This window comes from Balaenoptera musculus, chromosome 20, assembly GCF_009873245.2.
Source record: "Balaenoptera musculus isolate JJ_BM4_2016_0621 chromosome 20, mBalMus1.pri.v3, whole genome shotgun sequence".
Classification (NCBI taxonomy): Eukaryota; Metazoa; Chordata; class Mammalia; order Artiodactyla; family Balaenopteridae; genus Balaenoptera; species Balaenoptera musculus.
The window spans coordinates 57413115-57431396 of record NC_045804.1 but is presented as its reverse complement, the minus strand read 5'-3'; the positions used below and the strand labels follow the sequence as shown (position 1 = coordinate 57431396).

Genomic DNA, 18282 nt, shown 5'->3' with positions numbered 1-18282 from the left:
GGGTGAGCAGGTATTCCTGCCGATGGGGAGGTCTGGTCGATGCCTCATGCAGGGACATCCTCAGAGTGTGACATTTTTGCCCGCAGTCGTGGGCGCTTTGCCCTCCAGTCAGTACGGACGTGTTGGAAAATAATGGGCCTAAAAGTGTATGTTTTCACGCTTGGGATCGTGACGTTGCTTCCTGATGGCGGACACCGCAGCGTCTCCCTGGATGCCGCTGATTCCCGCGACGCGTGGCCGGCTGCCTGGGTCTGGAAGCCTGCAGAACAGCCAGGCGTCCCGGCTCAGCCGCGCTGTGGTCCTTGTGGTCCAGGGGCCCGTGGTTCCTACACGTGGGGTTGCCTTTCTTCTCCCCGATCCAGAACACTGTCATTGGGGAGCACGCCGTCAGGCCGTGGAAGGCTTCGGGTCTGTGAGGAGATGAGGGACTCAGCTCCAGGTGGCCAGAGTTTTCATCCTAAGATCATGTGGTGGGACTTCCCTGGCGGTCCAGCAGTTAAGATTACTCACTTCCACTGCAGCGAGTGCGGATTTGATCCCTGGTCAGGGAACTAAGATCCCACGTGTCACACAGTGTGGCCAAAAAAAAAAAAAAAAAAAAGATCGTGTGGCTTCACAGCCTCCCCAAAGGACCAGCCAGCCTCCTGCTTCCTAAATGCCCCCATGTAGAGGCGCTCTGGGTGGAGGGACAGTTTAGCCACTGCCCTGGGAGAGCTTTGCATTCAGGATGGAGAGAGAAACTCATATCTATTTGAGTTACTGATGAGGGTTCTCAAAACAGTGTGTCAACACAGGCAAATCAAATCATTACAGTTTAAAACTGAGCATGTGTGTGAGACTCAGCCTGGGAGTATCTTGCTGGTGGAGAGAGAGGGATTCAGGCAGGGAAGGCTTCCTAGAAGGGGCATATTCGAAGTTGGGCTTCACAGGGGATGAGCAAATTTGAATGAAAAGTATGCCTTTGACCTCATCAGGATGCGTGGAGTCCAGCCCTCACCTGGAGCCCGGATCTGGGGAGCTCTCAGTGCTGGGTGCTTCTTGGGTTTTTTGCTGAACAACATACATCAAAAAGGGCACCAAGAGAGGCCTGTGATAGTTGTAAAAACCCATTAAAATCAGAATCTAAAAATTGTGTGATCCAGCTCTCGATAGCCCAGAACGTTCAGAAGTCATGAGGTGTTCCTCCTTCCCCAGTGGAAGTGTGACATCGGTACCAGGTAGGGAATTTCTGATAACATTAACAAGGATGTCTTCTGAGACGTTAAAGAGATTTACAAGCACAGGATGTGAGTTACAGTCAGTGGAAAGTTTGGTGTTTTTTCAGTAAAAAGCGTATTCGACCCCCCCCCCAACTGCAGGGCCAGCAGCAGTCCCCATGGCTGGGGGCTTCACTGTCCAGGGGCTGGAAGGTCCTGGCCAGGCACACTCTCTGCGTCTGTCTCCCCTCTGGCCTCCCCACAGTGGCCGTGACGGTGTTCTAGTGAGAGAATTAGGATCAAGATGCTTCATCACTGATGTCCTGCTGCCACCAAAACCAATAAAAGTCATTTTCATGCACCAGAAACCACCTCTCCCTATAATGGTCCATGTCATACCATATGCTCTTTCAGAGTGTTTTCCGACAATTTTTCAGCATGGACTATTTCTTCTTTGTTCAATTTCTGCTTAGAAAACACTAGCAGTTTCATTAGAATCAGGATAAAGGGTCTTGGGTGGGGGTGGAATTCTGTTATAAAACCTGAGGTTTAGAAATGCCTTTTCCTTAGACCTTACTGGTAATCAAAGAATACAAATTAAAACAAAATATTATTTTTAGCTTGTCACATTTGGCAGAGACTTTAGAAAATCGTAACATTCTATGCAAGTAAAGGTGGGAGAAAATGGGCACTTAAACATTGTTGCTGGAACTGAAAACTGTGTTAACATTTACGAAGCTGTTTGGCATTGCATACCAAAAACCATAAAAAAATGTTTGTATCTTAATGTCTGGAGTAATGATAGCCTGAAAACCATTGGCTTACAAACCCCTTTCCTCCCCCAGAATGAACCCAAAGGACTTTAAAATAAGGACAAAGGCCTCATTAGCACCAAAATAGGATCTTCCTGCTGCTGGCTGGGGCTAAAGTAAAGGAAGCCAGGAACCACTGGACAGCTCCCCTCTCAGCAGGACGGAGAGCAGCGTTAAAGTTTCCAGTCAGTCCATCCCCATTCATTACCTTTAATTTGGAGGAAGGGCGCTGGTGGCTTGGGCAAGATGACCACGGGTCAACGACTTTCCAAGGCCCCGACCACAGACCAGAAGAAAAGTTTTTTGCCGTGTTCTAGTGTTTCCCGTGACCTGGTACCTACTACAGAGAGTTTGCCTCAGTGTCCAGCGGACGTCTTAATCTTCAGGCACCAGATGTGCCGGAAAGGACAGAAAGGGGAAGTGGGGAAATGTATAAAATTATGTAGAAAACCTAAATGCATAAAAGTACGAAATTCTGCTGAGCAACAGAGAACATGAATACATAGGGAAACATTCATCTCTCACGTATACTTAATTTACCAATTTAATTAAAGTTTCATATAATCTGAGCGACTTCAGATGAATTACGGGAGGAGGCATGACCAAATGATTCTTAAGTTCATCCAGATGAAGAAGCATCAGAGAACAGCCAGAAAGGGTCTCAAAAAAGGAGCAACGAACGAGGGCTAAGTGATGTGGAGCCTCTAAAGTTCTAGGGGAAATTATTTTCAGCCTAGAGTTCTGTATCCAGCCAGATTATTAACCAAGTGTGATGGTAGAACAGAGAAAATTTCGTATATGAATGCATCCAGAAAATGTCTCTCTCCCACAGCCTTTCTTTAAGAGGGAAACTCAGAAAGTGCTCTAGTAGAATATGGGTCTCAGGGGGATTCCCTGGCGGTCCAGTGGTTAGGACTCTGAGCTTTCACTGCCAAGGGCGTGGGTTCAATCCCTGCTCGGAGAACTAACATCCCGCAAGCTGCAGGGCACAGCCATAAATAGATAGATAGATAGATAGATAGATAGATAGATAGATAGATAGATAGATAGATAGATAGATAAAAATTTAAAAAACAGAACAGGGGTATTAACCCAAAACTGACATGAGGTTTGTGGACAAAAAGTGTCGCCTGCCATATCAGTAAACAAAGGATGTTGCGGCCGTCAAGCCCTCAGCCACCCCCCCCCCACCCCCCCCCACCCCCCCCCCCCCCCCCCCCCCCCGCCCCGACCATGTAACCTGAGGGGATCCAGGATGGAGGAAGAAAGCAGGATACGGGCCCTAGATAGTTAAGGTAGTTAAGGTGCATTTCAAAGAAAATGATTTCAATGAGCCCAGACTCTTGCATCTTCCCATGCATAGAAAAGTGCTAAACTCACTAGCTTGAGAAGTTTGTTTTTTTTTCTTTAATTAGCAGAAATCTTTTGATATTCAATTACCTGGTTTGTTTTTGCAAAACTCCTATGCATTCTGGCTTCTCCCTGACCTCTTCGGAACAATCCCTTCAGAGCTATCTGAGAGCCTGTCTCCCAGGCTTAAGTCCTCAGTGTGTCCACCAAATAAAACATAATTCTCCACTTTTTGGTTGTGCTTTTTTTTTTGCAGTCGACAGGTTCTGGAGGACTCCAGGGCTGAAGGGTTTCATAGAATAATGATACGATTAAGAGCTTGGGGGTCTAATAAAGGGGGGCAATGAGAGAACATGTTAGAACAGAAAGTCAGTTTGGTACAAAGAGAATATCATGGATTATAAGCCATAGTCAGAAAGATAAGAAACCAGAAGATGAGAAGGAGGCACAGTTCTTCTCCCAGCAAGAAAAATCCCAACAAGCAGAACTGAAAACAAACGGCCTTGAAGACAGTCAAGGTCCAGGTCTGGAGCACACTGAAACGTGGTGTGGTTTTGAGCCGTTGGTTGAGTTACAAAGAAGAAAATCCTTTGGAAAAAAATGTTTTGAGAGGCACAGCATGACAACTGTGATGGAACTGGGGAGAGGAATCTGATCTCAGCTGCTGTGTAAACACCGCTTACTGTGTTCAGCCTTCAGAGTCGTCCTGTTAAGAGGGTGCTGAACGCTTAAGTGTGGCTGAAGAAAAGGAAGCAAATTCTATCAGCTTTAACAGTTTAAAGCTTGACAAGGTGGATGAAAGGCAAGGGAACGTCTTCCTTATCATACAAAGTGGAGTCGGGAACTGCCGTCTGTAAACGATGGGACAAGAAATGGAGGTTTGAGGAAAACCGTTAAAGTCACAAACATAACTAACACAGGCACAAACATGAGCTATGTGACTATAATGCAGGGAGGAGAGAGGTACCTAAGTCCTCATTTATCTTGGGAAGAAGTTAGAAGGCAATACCTCTATTTTGGAAATCAAGCAACGGTGGTGTGAGCAGTTACAGAGATATGGAAGAGATCACCAGAATTAAAGAGAGAAACAAAAAGTTCTTCTCCCAAGGACCAGGATTGAGGGAAGCAACAGTTTTTCATATGACTATGTTTAACGGTGTGCACATATTACTTTGATAATTTTTTTGGTATAACACCATGATTAAACAACTTGATACACAACATAATGTGTATGTCATAAATCTTGACAAAGCAAAAAAATAATAATAATAACCGAATTAACAAAAATGTATCTTTGATGGTCAGGAATCAATCAATAATGTCATTTTTAGTGACAACGGTAACCTGTTAATCTTTTTTTCCCCATAAACTAAGATCATTGGTTGCATATTTGACTTCAAAACTTAAGTGTTTTATAAGCAGTAGGTAATCTTTATAGGAATGTCAGCTGGTGTTTTTTCCTAGCAAAAGCTATATAGTTTTAGTTGATAATTTCATTGTCTTTGTCTTTTTAACCTAGAAAAGAAATCTCTTGTTGGCATTTGAAGCAGCTGAAAGTGTAGGCATCAAACCCAGCCTGGTAAGTATCCTCCTTCATGTCCCTGTGATACTTTGTTCTAATCGTATGAGGAAGAACTTTATACCATCTACTAAATAATTTTTACAGAGCAGTGAAATCCATCTGCTGAAGATAATGTTACTCATGATTCCTAATGAAAATTATCCAGTTGGTCTGACCACATGTGATTTAGAGTGTTTTCAGTGAAGATTTCACTGTGGATAAATTTCAGTTCTAGACTGAATTATCATTAAAACCCTCTTGTTCAAGGCACCTAGAAATCTGAATAAAATGTAATTTGAAAAATATCAATACATAGCTGATCTCTGAAGAAAGACTGGGAAATAACCAGATGCTGGAAATTAAAAGAAGAGTGAAGACCAGAGCCCTGAAGCATGTGCTGGGACTCTGGCCACCCCCAGGGTTGGGGCTGGGGTGGTGGAGAGAGCTCGTAATGAGCGGGCATCTGATGGGTATAGGCTGTGGTTCTTGCCCACGCAGGGGCAAGAGACAAAGCCCTGAGCTCCTGTAAACAGTGCATTAGTCCTGAGACCCCTGCACAAAACCAAGGCTCACAAGTGCTGCTCTTCGTGACGGGGAAATAAAAATCTCCACCTTCCAGTGCAGGGAGGTGATAAGGAAGCTTGGTCTCCACCTGGGATTTTTTGGTGGCCAAAAAAGGAAAATCTCCTGTAAGGAAAGAAAACTGGGCCAGACGAGGTTTGGAGTCCAAATTTATAATATCTGCTGCAAGCAGCCCCCGGTTTATACTGTCTCTGCTGTAGGAGGCTCCTGGGCCGGTAGCACAGAGGCTGCTTAAAATACACTCACAATCCAGAATTACAAAACACTCAAGAAAATGATCTACTTGACAACAAGGACCTACTGTATAGCACAGGGAACTCTACTCAAGATTCTGTGATAACCTACGTGAGAAAAGAATCTGAAAAATAATGAATATATGTATATGTATAACTGAATCACTTTGCTGTACACCTGAAAGTAACACAACACTGTAAATCAGCTATGCTCCAATAAAATTTTAAAAAAGAAATCGATCTACTTGAGCTAGTCAGCAGGCACCACCAACAAGAGGATCATCTACCAGAACTTGAGATAATAAAACAGGAAGAAAGATACCTCAAAAGACTATGTTTAAACATATTAAAATCATAAGGAAGGAGCACAGTACTATAAAAAAAAGACTTGGAGAAGAATCAAGTAAAACTTGTAGAAATTAAAATTTGGAATTAAAAATACCAGTTACCAGTTGGGCTGAAAACTGATTGGATACAGCAGAAGAGAGAACTACTGAATTGGAAACTAGATCTAAGGAAATTACCCAGAACATAAAACAGAGACATTTAAAAATGGAAAATGTAATAGAGGGGTTTTATTAGTTAATAGGTTTTTCAACTTCAAGAAATGGAAAACCCAACTAACAGTTGCTTCAACCATAAAGATATGTACGTGTGTGTGTGTATATATATGTGTGTGTGTGTGTGTATATTTTTTTTTTCTTTTCTTTTTTTTTAGTTTCAGGAATGGTTCACTGCTCAATGTTATAAGCAAGGACCCCAGAGTGTCTCTTCTCTTCACTCCACCATCTTTAATCTGTTGGTTCTTTGTCCTCATACTTGTTTCTCTCTGTGGTTGAACATGACTACCAAGCTCCAGACATCACTCCTGTCTGCAGGGCAGGAAGGAGGGAGAAGGGAGAAGAGCAAGTGCCTAATATCTTCCCCCTTTGATAAGGAAACCAAAAGGCTTCCCAGAGTCCCTCCAGCTCATTGGTAGTACTCTGTTATGTGTCCACACCAGCTGCAAGGGAATTTGAGAAAGTAAGCATATAACATTTCTCATTCTCTAAATTTAGCGGGAAGCCTTTCAAGGAAGAGAGAGGTTGGGAACATCTGATAGTCTCTGTCACAGAGCTTAAGAGGCATGGAAGATAAAGTCAGACCATGTCTAAGTCCCACGTCCAGTGGGAATTCCAGAAGAAGAGGAAAGAAAAAGTGAAGAGAGATAATATTTGAAGAAGTGGTGCCTGAAATTTTTCCAGAATGATGAAAGACCACAGATTCTTAATGAATCTCAAACAGGATGAATAATACAAAATATCCATCCAGATACATCGTAACATAACTGCAAAAAAAGCAAAGACATATAATCTACAAATAATTTCTACTAACCAATAATTTAAAAAAAAAAACCTAGTAGAAAATTATCAAAGTCTGGAATAGACAACTCACAAATGGCCAGTAAACATTTTAAAAGATGTTCAATCTTACTAGTGATTAGGAAAATCTCAGTTGAAGTTACAGTGAGACATACTTGTGTAACCTCAGAGGATGAAATGACAAAGGGAAAGGACAGCTATCATAGGAATTTTAGTACTATGACAGTGTATACCAAAGTGTTTGAAACAGAATGGGCAGTTTCCTAAAAAAAATATGTAAATACATTCCTTCAAATAGTAAATGTAAATATTTCTCCAAAACTTACTCAGAAAGAAGTAGAACTTTAACCTTTATTAAAGAAGTGAAATTCATTGTTTTAAATATAGTCACACACACACACACACAAAAAATCCCAGTAAGCCCAAATTCCACTGAACCTTTAAGAAACAGGTGTCCCTATTGTGTAAATACAAGTCTAGAGAATCTAAAAAGGAGTGAGGGGACTTAATATCTGGCCAAGATGGAGTAGCAGAAACCTGATTTATCTTCTGAAACAGTAAACAGCTAACAAGTAACCACAGATAATTTACGTAAGGAATCAAAGACACAATGAGAACTTGTTAGAAGATGATATTGTACACAGAATACGGTTTTCTTTGTAGTGTTACAGTTAATATTTGCCTTTTTAATTTAACATTGTTTCCTATTTTCCATCTCACCATACTACTGTAGTGAAAGCTGGGAAGCAAATGAGATCATCTTGTTGAACTAGTCGTCAGAGCCAGCAATTTTATTTGTAGAGATGTCTTTGAGGCGCTACTGACAAACATCATGATGAATCTCAAAAACAGTCAGGAATGTTTGTGAGCAGTTTAACCTGTTTATGCCATCAAGAAAATAGAAGCTTCCTACATTATTAAATTTGCTTTACAGTATCGTGAGATGGATTGAAAAATAATATATTTAATTACACATGACATTTTAAAAATACACCCAGTCAGAATTGACAGCAGTAATAACCCCAAGTCCTTGGTCAAGTTCTGTTATTAGATTAGTCAGGAAAAAAAATTCCCTTATACGTGTACATTCTAGCAAATATAGGTTTCTGGGTTTACCATGTTAGCAAGGATGAGATTTTTCACAAGTGAAAACCCTACGGTGTTCCCCCAATTTTAGAACGCATTCCTTCCCAGCCACGGTGTCATATAGAAGCTTAACCCCCACATCACAGGTGGAACAACTCCTCACAGGAAGAAGAGGAGAGAGAATATGTGTGACACTGTTGCCACTGCCGTAAAAGCAGCCAGCATGTGTGCCCTCCGAGGGTTGATGTGCTTGTACCTGCTGAGGTGGGCACGTCCGCACTAGGTCACACGGTCTGTGAGGGTGTTGCTTGCTGGGTGAGCCCGTGTGTCCACCAGAACGGTCACTCCTCACACAGCCTAAGGTCTTCAGGTCACCTGGGAAGGGAGGTCATTACAACTCAGGATTTTATGGGGATATCAGAATGATTCCTTAGGCATAACTGGGCCTGATCTGTAGCATAAACTTTATAGAGGCTATTTAGACAATTAATTCACTTACTATGTGCATGTTTACTCTGTGCCGGGCATTTTCCACGTGTTGACTCATTGGTCCTCTCAAAAGTCCTGTGACGTAGATGCTCCTTGTGGGTGCGACACTGAGACAGTGCGGTTCCATGAAAGGGCACATGGCCAGTGAGTAGCAAAGACAAGGGTCAAGGAGGCCAGCTGTCTCCAGAGCCCACGTCTCACCCCTCCGTGACCCTGCCTCTGGGCAGCCATGCCCACCTGGGCCCTGAAAGCACAATTTATTCATAGTCTGTGGGGCACGTGTGTGTTATATTGTAATTTCTCTGATTATAGAGCTAATCTCCATCCCCACCAAGACCCCTGAGGACAAGAAGCCCTATCTTTTTTCTTTTTATCAATTATTTTTATTGTGGTAAAATACGTATAACATGCCCCAAGTGTCTGCCCCTTGACTGGCACCACTCTGCCTTGATTAATAGAGCTTTATAAATTGTGACATCAAGTCTTCCAACTTTATTCTTCTTTTCAGAATTGTTTTGGCTATTCCGGTACCTTTGCCTTTGTAAATTTTAGAATCAGTTTGTCGCTATCTACCCCAGAAAAAAGCTTGCTGGGATTTTGATTGGGGTTGCGTTGTATCTATAGATCAGATGGGAGGAATTGCCATTTTAACAATACTCCGTCTCCAATCTATGAACCTAGAATATCTCTCCATTTATTTAGAGCTTCTTGATTTCTTTCATCAGTATGTTGTAATTTTCTGCATGTGGTGTTTTATAGTTTTCTGCATGTAGATTTTTTTGGGTGCCATTTTAAATGGTTGGGTTTTCTTTTTCAAATGCCATTGTTCATTGCTGGCATGTAGGAAAGTTGTTGATTTTGTGTCCTGAGACTTGGCTAAACTTGCATATTAGTTCCAAGAGGTTTTTCTGGTCGACTCTTTGGAGTTTTCTGCATAGACAGTCATGTCATCTGCAAATAAAGACAGTTTAGTTCTTTCTAATTTGTATGCCTTTTGTTTCTCTTTCTTGCCTTACTGCACTGGCTAGAACTTCCAGTACAGTGCTGACTAGGAGAGGTGAGAGAAGACATCCTCACCTTGTTCTTTTTTGCTGATCTTAGGGGGGAAGTGCTCAGTTTCTCACTATTAAGTATGATGTCAGCCTTTGGGTTTTGTATATGTTCTTTGTTAGGTAAAAGAAATTCCCTTCTATTTCTGGTATTTTGAGAACCTTTATTATGCATAGTTATTGAATTTTGTATAATGCTTTTTCTGCATCTATTGATATGACCATATGGTTTTTCTTATCAGTCTGTTAGTATAAATAACATTGATTGATTTATGGATGTTGAAGCAACCTTGCTTTCCTGAGATGAACCCCACTTGATCATGATTCAATTGATAATATTTATTAAGGATCATTGTGTCTATTCAAGTGAGAAATTGGTAGTTTTTTTGTAATGTCTTTGTCTGGTTTTGGTATTAGTATTGGAGCTGGTTTCACAGAATGAGTAAGGAGGTGTTCCCTCCTCTTCTGTTTCCTGGAAGAGATTGTGCAGAATTGGTATTATTTCTTCCTGAACTGTCTGGAAGAATTAACCAGTGAAGCCATCTGGGCCTGGTGTTTTCTTTTTTTGGAAGGTTTTAAGCTACTAAATCAAACAACCCCCTCTTCTCCTGAAAGGTGCTAAATGATTTCTTCAAACACGTTCAGATGTGATGTTGACCATGTACCAAAATATTTTAAAATTTAATTATTGTTAGGTTCAGGCCTATCGGATACTCTGAGTAAAAGTGTGAATATTGATCAGACTTCTGAATCCTCTCTGAGCAGGAAGACGCGTCCTTGCCCCCCTTGGAGGGAGGTTTGCTGTCCCTCCAGCATCTCTGGGTCGTCCTTCTGTTCTCAGAGCTCATCTACCTCTCAAGTGCTCGATTCCTCACCACTTCTTCTCTGTATCGTCATGTTGGCAACCCTCGTGTTGTGAGAATTTTAGCTCTCCATGCATCATCCGTCTGTGTGCACAGGCCTGACTGCAGTATTTTAGGTGGAAGGAGACTTTTTCCCCTTGTATTCTGTGAACGCTTTGTTTTCCTTTTCAAATTGTTCTAGGTACATCTGTGTGGAATGTTCCACGCATTTCTTTTCCACCCCTTTCCCATGACCAATGCTATGCTGATTTCTTAGCATAACCAGGGAGCAAAATCAGTAAAATATATTTAGATGTTGAAACAGAAGCTATAAATGGCTGGTTCCAGGCCTCAGCCAGTTCTGACCCCGCCCAGGAGCAGATGTGCTAAGTTCAACCTCCTTTTCCACTGCATCTCTGCTTCTGGCTTTACGCCAGGACCTTCCCCGGTGTTCTCCTGTGACCACAAAAGAATCCAAGTTCAGCCCCAAAGTGAATTATTAAATACGTTCAGCAGCACGAATTTCAGGAACGCCTGGCCAAGCGATAGACGGAGTGCCGTCCTGCCTGCTGTCGCTCCCCGGCCTCTGCCTCTGCTCGCTCACTGCCAACAAAATGAGGGGGAAACAACAATAAAACATGGAATGGTGACCCTTAATTCTGGTAAAACAGCTTTCGATCGGTTCAGGACTTTTGTGGCACGAATCCAACAGAAGGAAGCAGTACCGCACAGAGATGCTCACTGCAGAGTCTGTGTGGTGAAGAGGGGACCACAGCACAGGCCATGCACTGAGAGGACAGGGGCTAGTCATTCCCCTGGACAGTGCACATCTGCTAAAATGACACAGCACAGTTGTGCGGGAAATTGTGTCTGAAAAGTGTTCAGTGACAAAGCACAGGGCACACAGTGACGGAGCGTGTGGGACACAGGTGTGTGTTCAGAGGTAGCTTGGAGAGGTGGGAATCCTTTCACAGTAATGGAATCGCGGTGACTCTTTTCAAAACTTTTGTTTGATTGAAGTATAGTTGATTTACAATGTTGTGTTAATTTCTGCTGTACAGCAAAGTGATTCAGTTATATACATACGTACATCTTTTTCATATTCTTTTCCATGATGGTTTATCACAGGATATTGAATATAGTTCCCTGTGCTCTACAGTAGGACCTTGTATCCATTCTATGTATAATAGTTTGCAGCTGCAGATCCCAACCCCCTCCTCCTTGGCAACCACAAGTCTGTTCTCTGTCTGTGGGTCCGTTTCTATTTTGTATACAGATTCATTTGTGTCCTGTTTTAGGTTCCACATGTAAGTGATATCACATGGTATTTGTCTTTCTCCTTCTGACTCACTTCACGTAGTATGGTCATCTCTGGCTGCATCCATGCTGCTGCCAGTGGCATTATTTCATTCTTTTTTATGGCCGAGTAGTATTCCATCGTATATATGTACCACATCTTCTTTGTCCATTCCTCTGTCGATGGACGTTTAGGTTGTGTCCATGTCTTGGCTGTTGTGAATAGAGCTGCAGTGAACATTGGGGTGCGTGGATCTTTCCGAATTATGGTTCTGTCCAGACATATGCCCAGGAGTGGGATTGCTGGATCATAGGGCAATTCTTATTTTTAGTTCAAAACTTCTGTTAATGTTCATTGTCGTGTTGTTAAAAGACGGGAGAGGCGGGAGGTCAAGTCTAATGTTTCCTAAAAGGGACAGCATCTCTTGCACAAACGGGAAGGAAAAGCTTTTCTTTTCACTCAGCACCTTTAGCACCGGCTGGGTGTTGCCTGCACCTGCCGGCTGCGTGGGAAGGCCTCGTGGCGCCCTGTGACCTCTGCCCTCTCCCGCAGGAGCTCAGTGAGATGCTGCACACAGACCGGCCCGACTGGCAGAGCGTGATGCAGTACGTGGCCCAGATCTACAAGTACTTCGAGACGTAAGTCCGGAGGCGGCGCCCGCCGCTCTTCCCTGCTCCGCCCACCGCCCAGCTCGCCCAGGGCCGACACACACACACACAAGAAACAGCCAGGTCCACCGCGCCCACCTTGAACCCCGACGCACGTGGCCCGTAAGTGGGGGGGGGGGCCACGCTCTCTTGGGCCCCCCTTCTCCGCGGGAGCCCAGCGGTGTGTTCACTGGAGCTGCCCTGAGTCTCACGACAAACAGCACTTCCAAACCCCACCGTCTCTTCTACAAATGCTGGCTTCTGCCTCTATAAAAACTCTGCACTTGACACCTCCCAGCCCCCTCCAAAAAAAAACGCTCAACAGAACACAAAAAGACAAAGTTTGCTCTCAAGCAGCGCTGAAACACATGAGCGCCCTGCATTTTGGGGAAAAGACTTGCGTCCTCAGTAAGGACTTCACCACCTGTAGGTCTCCTGTCCCTTATTTGATTCTTTGGGTGGAAGATCAAACTTGAGATACAAAGGAGCCCCTGGGTAGTTTGCTGGGTGTCCCTGGGAGGGACAGGAGGATGTGTGTCTGGGACGCAGTCACACCAGGACCCCGTGCTCAGCGGCGGCGGACGGGAAGCCTCCGTGACTGTCACCTGCTCGTATGTGACCTGCACGAGTGTCCTGCACATATTCACGCCCCATCCACACCCACACGTTTGCCCTGCACGGAACCTGACAAAGTCACTCAGACAGAAGGGACTGGCCTGTGCCGGCCGGGGTCCTCATGATTTTGCACAAACAGTTGGAGGACACGTATTTCTCGGGATGCTGGGCAGACAGCGATGTAAACAGTATTTCAACTCTGGCTGTGGTTTTAGCCCTTCCCCAGGCCGCCTACATTTGCACAGCAAAGAGGCCCTGGGGGCAGGCAGAGCCAGCTAGGGTACAACTGAAGGAGGGAACTCAGTTTCCCTAGAGCCTGCAGTCACCCTAAGCGGCAGCAGAGCCCTCTCCAGAGCAGCCCTCCGCCTGGGAAGTGCAGGTGCAGGTAATCACCTGGGCAAATAAATGTACATTACGTAGCAAATGAGGCTCACCCCGGCCCAGGGGGATCCTGCAGCTGCACGCATCAGCGCCCGTCGACCAGGGTCCTTCCCACGGCGACTGGCCCTGCGCAGTACTCCCTGCAGGCTGGTGGGAGCCCTCGTTCATAGCCGGGGCCCCATCGGTCCCTGTCCTGGGGGCGGCTGAGCTCGGCCGTCCCTCCCGCCGCCTTGGAAGAGGCATCCGGTCCCACGCGGCGCCCATCCCTCCACCTCAAGCTGCCGGGCCGCTGGCTGGGGTTCTTCTGCGGGGCTCGTTGGAAACACACACCCCTCGCCTGCCCCAGCGTGGAGTCAAGAGTACTGGGAAGGGGACCAGGGTTGTGTTCTGTATATGTTCAAAGTCCCCGAGAAGCACTGGTGGCGGTGGCCGTGATGATCTGTCTTCACGTGGAAGCTGGAGGCACCACCGGGGCAGCTGTAGCTCACGCCTCCCTGAGGGGCGGTCGGCTGAAAGATACTCCCGGTGTCTCCTCGTCCCCCGACCCTGCCTTGCTTGCTCGGCGGGCGCGCCATTCCCCAGGAGTGGGGCTGGGCCGTTGCTGGTTGTGTGCAGCCTAGGGTCACCGTGGGGCTCCGTGCGGGAGGGGCCTGGGCGCTGCCGTGTCCTGTCTTCAGTGATCACCGAGGAGGATTTGGAATCGGCGCGGAGCCTCTGCAGTGGTGGTGCTGTTTCCCCTCCCCCCATGCTGGAGCTGCTGCTGCCTTTAGGCTAAAGAGAGGAGGGAAGGCCACGTGCAATTTGTTTTCATAATGCAAAGAGGTTGCCTGACTGCTTTGCAGCGAGAGCACCCTTAGGGCACAGGGCACCTGTGTCCTGCCCGCAGGGACACGGGTGGCGTTGGGGCAGGTCTGGCCCTGCAGGCACCGTCAGGCCTTCCAGCGCTGCAGGGCCGGGGCCGGGGGCCGGGGGCGGCCGCGTAGGTCAGGCTTTAACTGGGGAGCTCGGGGCACAAGGTGAGCGTGGCAAACTTGAGAACACACGGTGGTTACTGTCGGCAAACCGCCTCCTCCCCGGTTTTCTGTCCTGAGGTTTTCAGAGGCCACAGTATCCGTGTTACTTCCCATCTTCCTTCAGCCAGCACTATGTCACTTAAAATTATTTGGTGGTTCTACAGATCCTTTTTCCAAAAAATGTATTATTTTTATACACAAGATAGATGCAGAATGCAAGGCCCCCCAAGAGTGGAGGAGTTTTGTTTTGTATTTTTAAAGACATGAAGAGAAGTCCATGGTTCTTTGCGTTGTGAGTTGTTTCACGGCTGACGGTGGCTCCACGGCCCCTGCCCACAGGGCTCGGTGTCTGGGGACACCAGGCAAATTCACCCACCTCCCATCCGGTCCCTCCTCGCTTCAGAAACTACGATGGTCTTTGGTTTTCGTTCTTCACCCAGCTGTTGTTTTATAGCTTTTGTTGATTCCACCCAGAGGATCCTGAGTGGCTCATACCTGGCGTCACGGTCCCCAGACCCATGGGCTGCTTTCCCGGTCCCCCTCCACGTCCCCGCCGAGGGGACAGGCACCGCGCTGTCTGGGGACAGAGGTCTCGGTCGTCAGATACCAGCCCCTTTGCCAAATCCAGCCCTGGTTCTTCCCAGCGCAGAGCTCGAGGGCCATTTGAGAGGAGCTGACCAGTGACATGCAGCAAAGGACAGGACCCAGCAACCTTTTCATAAAGGATTTTTAATACCGCGTGTGCCTGGCTTCACTGCGGGTTTCACTTCTCCGACCCAGGTTAGCGTTGGGCTAAACCTGTGCCGTCCCGAGTAGCTCAGTAACTTCGACTGCATGAGTGGAAAGCAGCAGTGTGTGTGCGGCCTCATTTCTGCCCAGAGCACAGACCGTGCCCAGCGCTGTCAGGATGCAACAGAGGCGTGTGTAACTGTGAACGTGGACGCGTGCGATGTATGGCTCTGTAATATTTCTAATAAATATATTTTGTTTCTGTCTGACTATGAATTTGTCCCAGTGACATTTATTGTTACTATTTTCTCAAAATGCCAGGCTTCCCTTCAGTCTGTTTCCAAACCGGCATCTTCACGTCCCTGTTCCTCACTGGGCCGTGGTCCCCACTGCAGCTGCCGGGAGTCACCAGAAAGGACTGGGTCCTGACGCCCTTTGGCCCCCTCCCCTGCACAGGCCCCTGCTGTGACCGCGGTCCCCCGGGGACCCCGCCCTCCAGGGCCGCGCGGGATGCTGCAGAGCTGCTTGGACGTGCCCACTGGGGGTGGGGAGCAGGAGGGGTTATACCGAGATCGCAGAGGCAGAGTGAACACGAATTTTAACGGACCGGGGATGCTGGCGTGTGCTGACACCAGGACTCTGAGCGAGTGATTCGTCGGGTGACGTGTGGTCTTCGGGCACCACTCGGAGGCCATCCTTCATGGTGCCTTTGGGGACCAGCCCTGCCCACAGGAGAGGAGAGAGGAGAAGCCTCTCCACCTCCTCCTCCTCCCAGGGAGGCCCCACGCGCTGGCCTTTCCCTCCTGGGGGACTCCGTCTTCCCAGGACAGCACAGCCTCTGATGAGGGTGTGATAGGCCCGGGGCCAGGACGGTGGCCGCCAGCCACTTCTCTGGGCCGTCAGGTGCTGCGCGATGCTGTACCCAGAAGATACCAGGCTCCCCGTGTGATGACCCGAAGCCGTCTCAGCGGCTCAGCGCACATACATGTGTGCGTGCCCACACACACGCACACACACGGACACGTGGACATTTGGTGGATGGCCGGTGCCTCAGCCGTTGCCAGTCGTCCCTCCGTGGTTTGGGGTCCAGCGGGGAGGTTCCTGGTCTATGGGCCTGGGCCCCTCTCTGGACGAAGCACAGCCCGCATGTACTGAGTCTGCTCCCGGTGGGGCTGACCCACAGCCCGTGCTCCTGGTGGCGTCTCGTGACTCGGCCTGAGTGGCTCTGAGCTGCCCAAGGGGTCTGTGGCCGCGGGGTCTTGGCCGGCCCTGGGCACCTTCCGTGGTGCTTCTGCTGTTCCTGCCGCAGGGCACTCAGCTCCCCAGGCCAGAGCCGCGTCTTCATTTGTTCAGATGACGAGATCAGATGTATTATAGGGCCAGGGATATTTTCAGCCAGTCTGAGCTTGCAGTCCTGTAAGCCAGGGTCTTAGACCTTATCTCCTAGACCAGCTCATGCCCCTCAGGGTCTCAAGACAAGTTTGAAGCTGTGCACTATGACTTTTTTAGGGAACTTTTATTTTGAGGGCCTAAATTTTTTATTTGAAGTCTTAAAAATGTTGAGAATTCTACATTCCCTTCACAGCATATCAGTGAGTTTCATATAAAGATGGTGACTTTTCCCCTAAAAAAGTCTTCGAGTAACATCGACATGCCAGCAAGGTTCATCAGCTCATCCTAAAGCCATGTCCCGTGGTGTCGAGAGCCCACAGGCCTGCCTGTGAGTCCGGGGCGTGAATCCAGCTTCGGGGCGCGAGTCCAGCTGGAGAAGCGCAAAACTGGCCATAAAGGTGAGTCACAAATTGTGTAACTGCAGGCATCTGGGAATAGCAAACCAGGGAGCACGGTGGTCACCAGCCTCCTTGGAGCCCCTTTCTACACGTTTCTGGAAAGGTTCTCCTCTGGAGCTGTTTGCACATGGCAGCGTGAGGAACCAGGCTGGATTCCAAGAACACTTGCTGGCCTTCCCATCCTCCAGGTTGAGTCAGCTGGAACCCTCCTGCGTTTCATTGTCTGTGTCCCCAGGCCATGGAGGATTCCTCCCCTCCTTCAGACAATGGAAACCTGTCTCCCAGCAGAGAGCAGACTCGTGGGAGCCTGGGGATTTGGCAAATCTGGATCGGACCTGGACCCAGGCATCTTCTCCGGCCTGTTCACAGTTTAAAGCAGCAGGCGCTCTTCCTTAACTTGCGGCTCCGAGCTTGCCGCACAAGAGCAGAGATGTGGTGAGGTCTCAAGGGCTGCTGTGAGTGGCTGTGGGAGGTGGTACCCTCAGCAGCAGCAGTACTGCCACCTTTGAAAGGGAAAGTCTCTGACCATGAAACCAGAAGCCAGAAGATGCGTTTCCTGCAGTAGTGTAAATGTCGTTGTTTTAAAGTGACAGTTGTTATTAAAATACATGTTCAGTACAGAAAATACCAAAAAGTACAAAGACAATAAAAAGCTCTGGGCATCACATCAAAAAATGGGTTACCAGAATTAGCAACCTTTTGGGATTTTATTGGTACACTTGTGGATCATTTAGGATTGGGTTAACCTGTAAGGAATAGAGACCTGAGCAATACTATCTTAGGTAAGAAACTACCTATTTCTCACCAAAAAGAGAAGAAGTCCAGAGGTGGAAAGTCCAAGGCTGGTATGTTAGAGTCATCAAATCCTCAGGGACTCAGACCCCTTTCCACTCTGACATCCCCAAGGAAGTGGCATTTGTCCTCATGAGCTAAGATGGCTGCCAGAGTTCCAGTCATCACAACTGTATTCCAGGTGGCAGGGTAGAGGAAGAGTGCCCTGTCCCTTTTAAGTCTTCCTAGAAGACCCATTTAACACTTTCACTTATGTTTCATTGGACAGAATTTAGTCTCGTGGCCACACCTAGCTTCACAGGAGGCCAGGAAATGTAGTCTTTTAGGTGAATAGCAGTGAAGCTGGCTAAAAGTTAGGGAGAGGAAGAATCAGCATTGTGTAGGCACCTAGAAGCTTCTGTGACAATGTATACACTTTTTCATCTTTAATTCTTTGAATAGGTTCAAAAACTTATTT

At 47.0% G+C, this 18282-nt stretch overlaps 1 protein-coding gene across 4 annotated transcripts in view; it reads left to right on the top strand.

The window, feature by feature from the left end:
• SPECC1 (sperm antigen with calponin homology and coiled-coil domains 1) overlaps window positions 1–14792 on the top strand; it is a 256135-nt gene extending 241343 nt beyond the window's left edge. For all 4 annotated transcript variants that reach the window (XM_036836780.1, XM_036836784.1, XM_036836781.1 and 1 more), the window contains 2 exons: window positions 4878–4937; window positions 12411–14792. In XM_036836780.1, the coding sequence (XP_036692675.1) occupies window positions 4878–4937; window positions 12411–12500 (150 nt within the window). In that variant the 3' untranslated portion in view covers window positions 12501–14792. The remainder of the gene's footprint in view (window positions 1–4877; window positions 4938–12410) is intronic.
• Window positions 14793–18282: the final 3490 nt, after the last annotated feature.